Source organism: Cariama cristata, unplaced genomic scaffold (assembly GCF_000690535.1).
Source record: "Cariama cristata isolate BGI_N322 unplaced genomic scaffold, ASM69053v1 scaffold37126, whole genome shotgun sequence".
NCBI lineage: Eukaryota > Metazoa > Chordata > Aves > Cariamiformes > Cariamidae > Cariama > Cariama cristata.
The window spans coordinates 89,095-94,756 of NW_009624554.1; the positions used below are offsets into that span (position 1 = coordinate 89,095).

Below are 5,662 nucleotides of genomic sequence, written 5' to 3' on the forward strand. Positions count from 1 at the left end.
CAGCATCCTTCTCAGTGCTGCTTCCTTGAGTTAACAGCAGTTTTCACTCTGTCTTGGGTGCTGCAAAACAGGAACTGCTGTAGGTAGGAAGGTGATATCTGTGCCCAGTGCTTTGGATAGGGACAGATCTGCTGCCTAGGGTATGTGCAGGTAGCTTTAATCCCTGCTTGAGAGTAGTGATGATGGGTGAAAACTGCAAGCTCCTTTGAAGATTGCTGGCGAGTTCCTCTGTGTGATGTTTCCAGCAGCTCCACAGAAAAAGGGACCCAGTTCTGGATACAATCCGAGTAGTAGCTGAATCTCTCCCCCCTAACAGTTTTTAGTCCCCAGGGCAGCAATGCCCACCTATTGGCACCAGTAGTAATGCTCCTGAATAACAAACCAGAACCACCCCTTCTGTCTGAAGGGCTAAGATGCACCATAGTGGGATTGCTGTGTGTCAGTAGTGACTGTGTCCCTGCTGCAAGCCCACAGCAACTGGAAAGCTAGCTAAAGCTGGTGCTGCTAAGAACACTACACCGGTGGCTAATATGGCTCAACTTACTGAACTCGTGTTCCCTGGCCAATAAGCTGCAGCCATTTGATTTTTCTGGCCTCCCAGGGGCAGGATTGCATATATATCCTGATCTAGAGGTGAACAGGGCCTTTCAAAACCCATATCCATGCTACATTAGATCCTCAGATTAGTGGCCCTTCTGAAAAATATTTTTAAAGCCAAAGCTGATAAGGAAGATCTTGTTGTGTAAATGTTGGTGTGCTTGATTCAAGATGGTGGTGTGCTGTCTCTTGTAGGTTGGCGAGTGGGCAATTCGGAAACTGGGCCTTGTGAAATATGGAGAAAAATATGCTGGGAATTACAGTGGAGGGAACAGGCGCAAGCTCTCCACAGCCATTGCCCTCATTGGAGGGCCACCTGTGGTATTCCTGGTGAGTCTGCAACCTTTGCTAATTAATGTTTTCCTTGGAAAACAGAAAAATCGGGTTCAAATGAAGCCCAGACATTTTATGGCCAACTAATGTTTAAATACATCATTAGTCACTTAAAATGTGAGCAAAGAGCACATGGAAATAAAGATTCCCTATTTAAATGTAGGTGCAAGCTATAAGGTGCCTCCAGGCTTCTGTTTCTGAAAAATCACTGGGTAAGCAGGGGTCTCGAACATGATGCCAGACTGCCAGCTGTATAGCATTGTCACCACCTTACTACTGCTGTAAAGGTTTCTATACCTACAAAATAACAGCCTTCCTGCTGGACAAAAGCAAATCTTACTTTGCAGGAGAGTCAGTCCTGTGTTTTTAATAATTCAGTGAAAATAGGAAATAAATATTTTGGGATTCTTTAGATTAAAATCAAGGACAAACCTTAGGATTACTAACGTTCATAGTGCAGGAGGAAGTAGTCTAGTGGTCTGTTTAAACAAACTAATTGACTTTTAACTTGTTTTAGAACTGGATAATTGCAGAATAAGCAGTACTTACAAATTCTGAAAAATATGTTTGCTAATCTAAAATTTGTAGCATAAATTATTTTCTCATTTTGGAAAATGTGTCAAACTTGCTTATTTTCAGCATTTCCAGTATGCATAATCAGAATGGACAGGTCATTTCAGAGATGAGGTATTTGTTGGTAGAATGTAATGGCATAACCTGTTTTTTTGTGTGTATTTTTCAGGATGAGCCAACAACAGGGATGGATCCCAAAGCACGTCGCTTCTTGTGGAACTGTGCTCTGAGTGTAATCAAAGAGGGGAGATCAGTGGTGCTCACATCTCACAGGCAAGTAGCAGCCCAGTTGTCTCATACCCTGGCTTTTGCACCTACCAGGGCTGGATGCTAAACTCTGCTTGGCTGCTCTGCCCCTCACTGCTGCTTGCAGTGCTAATGAAGTTACTTCTGCCTACAGCATGGAAGAATGTGAAGCCCTGTGCACTCGAATGGCGATAATGGTCAATGGGCGATTCAGGTGTCTGGGCAGCGTCCAGCATCTAAAGAACAGGTAGCTATTTTCTTTTCACTTACGCCACAGAGTTGTCTGTCTTTTTAAGGAGATACAGTCAGAGTTAATTTCTCATGCAGCATTCCCTTTGCAATTCTGGCTATGTAAAATGCTGCTGGATTTTAAGCTGCACTTCTCTTTCAAAGGCACTTAACTCCTGTGTTGGCCCTCTTGTTTACAGGTTTGGAGACGGTTATACCATAGTGGTGAGAATTGCAGGGGCAAACCCAGACCTGAAGCCTGTTGAGGACTTCTTTGGGCATGCCTTCCCTGGAAGTGTCCTGAAGGAAAAGCATCGGAATATGCTGCAGTACCAGCTTCCCTCTTCACCATCCTCCCTAGCCAGAATATTCAGTATTCTCTCCCAGAACAAAAAGAGACTCCACATAGAAGACTACTCCGTTTCTCAGACCACACTTGACCAAGTAAGTTTTTAGTAGCCTGTCTGCCAAAAGCTGCTTTGCTGGGAGGTAAGAATAAATCCACCAATTTACTGGACCTGTCTTTTAAGGGCATTTCAGCAAAGCAGAGCACTGAATTCCAGGACTAGTTCAGGAAGCCCAGTGTATAAAATGCCCTGAATTAATGAAAATCCAGATGTGTGACATGGCCTTTTTTCTTGTAGGTATTTGTAAATTTTGCTAAGGACCAAAGTGACGACGACCACACTAAGGACCTGTCATTGCACAAAAACCAGACTGTGGTAGACATTGCAATCCTTAATTCCTTCCTGCAAGATGAGAATGTAAAAGAAAGTTGTGTGTGAGCCAATTTCAGCAAAGAAATGACAAGCAGAATGCAAACTTCCTTTTCCTGGGACAGGATACTCCCAAAGAAGAAGCTAGAGGAAGAGAAACTGGACACTGTACTGATAACCATTCAATGCAATGCAATTCAATGCAATGAAAACAAAATTCCTTTACAGGGGCAGTGCCTCATGGAGTCGTCTTGTACTGTTCTCAAGTGAAAGACTTGAACTTAGCTCGTTACAGTATAACTCTGAAGCTGTGGTAAAGCACCCACCAGATGCTGTGGGCTTTCAACCATACTATATCTTGTCCTGTACAGTATATTTTTACTAGGGTTGCAAAAATAGTTCAATGAGGAATCATGGCCAGTGGTTATTTATAGATATTTTAGACATGCATGTTTTAGTCTTTAAAACATTCATGTCAGGAGTGGGAATTTCCTGGTGCTACATCCATTGCTGGCAATGAATGCACCAAGACAGCCAGTGGCAAGAGAAGTCACCACCAGTGTTTTAGCCTTAGGTTGTAAAAACTTACCTGATCAGCCGCTTCTCCTAGACTGGTATATATCAGTTGGTGACAAATCTGGGGCCACAAAGCAGTACTGTGCAGATGGGATGGTGAGGGTCAGGCCATAATATCCATACATCTCCATCAGTAAGTGTTGATATGCAGAACTGTGAACCCTGCAAATGCACAGAACTGTCCCACCAGCATCACAACTAATAACCTACTCTGACTAGGTTTTTGTGCAGTTAAGTACTCTCCTGCTCCTTTGAGGTACTGCAGCAGCTGCATGAACACCTAGTAAGAGGAAGTGGGTGAGAAGCAGATCTAGGGTTTGGACCACAGCAGCAAACTCAGTAGTTGTACAAGCTGCTAATGCCAAGAGCAAATTCTAAATCATGAGATGTCACTCAGATATGTAATATCTGCTCTTTAACCCCTGCTTTGCTCCAGAAAGGTACCCATCATCTGAAGTTACTGCTTAGCACAAGCATGTTGCCATTGCTGGCTTTGCCAGACAAAACTAGAAATGAGATGTAGATTTTTTTTTTAAACAGTATTATTTATGACTTTAAATAGGTAGGTAGCATAATTAGGGATTGAAAGTGCTTTCAGTTGATTTTTGTAGCCACAGTATTTCTTTGCATTATGCCTGAAATGCTATGCTCTCATTCTGTCCATTCAGCGATAGCTACATTCATGATTTGACCAAGTTTCAGAATCTAGCAATCAGCCGCTATGTTCAATTACTGCAAGTTGTTCACCTAAAATTTTCCCGTTTGGAAAGTGGTATAACATTAGATTACTGTGCAAGTTTCTGCTTCTGTTGTGCAGTGTAGTTTCAGTCATTAGGTGATCCCGAACTGGAGAATACACCCTGATTACACATGTGACAAACTGCTTCAGTAAAAATCCCCTTGAAGAATAAGACAGTTGAAAATAGTAGTGCTGCAGTTACATCAGTCAATTTTTGAAATTTTACAAAGCCAGAGTAATATCAGAGGGGATATTGCATAGCAAGAACAACCCATTCTTGCTCACATTGTACAACAGTCATGGAAAACTATGCTTTTGTTAGTACACTTATGGGCCCCTCTGTCTTGCTTTCACATTCGGAAATAGGTTTGGTAATGTGGTTTGAACCCAAGTGCAGTTCCTGGGCTATTCCTGCGTGTCATGCCTCCACCTTAAATGCCCATACAGGTTCTACACTAGTTCTTGATGCTACTCCGCCATGAGTCAGTCATGGACCATTTTCTTCTGTGAATGCCCATAGCAGCCCAGCAAACAGTGAAGAGGCTGGCATGAGCCTGAAGAAGGCTGATTACGTATTTCCAGGTATACTTGGTTACACTGACCAATTCAGCATTTTTAAAACACAGTTAAATATTTAGCACAAGTTCCCAGTCCTTGCTGTCTCCTGCCTTGGGATAAAGTAAGAGCTTACTACATGCTCTGCTGAAGTGCCTTTTTCATACTATTTTTTTTTTAATCTGTATAATACATTGCTAAGGGGATTGAGAAAGGAGTGTAATGGGGATTGGTATACCTCACTTAAAACATGCTTTGTTATTACCTTATTGGCATCATCACCCTATGGGGATGAGTTGCAGGGTGATGAATACAACAGACTTCCAGGTGCAGAAAAATTACTAAACAGCTGAGCTACAGCCATGACTTCTCTGTAAGGGGCTGCAGGTATGTTACTGTGTTGCTGAAAGAAGTAGCATGTATTGAAGGCTTACTACTGCTAAAAATCGCTATTACAAATCAGCGTTAAGTCACCAAAGTGAAGGGCTTAAGTTTTGCACTGCACCAAACTAGTGCAGAACTAGAACGAGTTCTAGGAGGATTCACATTTGGTCTTGAAAGGGCTGTGGTTTGCCCTTTGTAACTGCTCATGTAAATTAGTAATTTAGCAGGAAACAAGTTACATCATAATCCTCTTTCCTTAGCCCACCAAAAAGAGATTCTTGATTCCTACTGCCCTGAGACTGTCATGCTCATCCAGAGTCTGTTATCTGTGACAAAATGTTGCAGTAAACATGGATATTAACCAAACTGTTTAACAGCTCTGCTCTGTCTTGTTTGTACTGAGCAGACAGCGTAATGCAACTCTCACATGAAGATTTGTCATGGAGTAAGTTCAGCCAGCCACTAATTTACTCTTTTAAGTGTGTGTTGGCAGAAAAAATCACTCTAGAGTCACATACAGTATATGAACCACTCTTGATAATGAAACTGCACTGAGGTGTTAACTTATTTTAAACTTTATTACTATTGACATGTTGCATCCCTCTTTGTAGTACATTTGTATTTCAGTATGGAGTTGTATTTTCCCCATGGTTAAACCACCACTTTGTGCTTATCCTTCCCTCCTGAATTACAGCTGGTCCTTCATTCCAAGCAC

The 5,662-nt window shown here is 42.1% G+C and overlaps 1 protein-coding gene across 1 annotated transcript in view; it reads left to right on the plus strand.

The window, feature by feature from the left end:
- Nucleotides 1-3,182, plus strand: part of LOC104164017 (ATP-binding cassette sub-family A member 1-like) — a 77,706-nt gene extending 74,524 nt beyond the window's left edge. The window contains 5 exon segments of the mRNA XM_009703211.1: nt 793-927; nt 1,673-1,776; nt 1,904-1,996; nt 2,178-2,421; nt 2,622-3,182. Of these exon segments, the coding sequence (XP_009701513.1) occupies nt 793-927; nt 1,673-1,776; nt 1,904-1,996; nt 2,178-2,421; nt 2,622-2,762 (717 nt within the window). The 3' untranslated portion in view covers nt 2,763-3,182.
- The last annotated feature ends 2,480 nt before the right edge of the window (nt 3,183-5,662 follow it).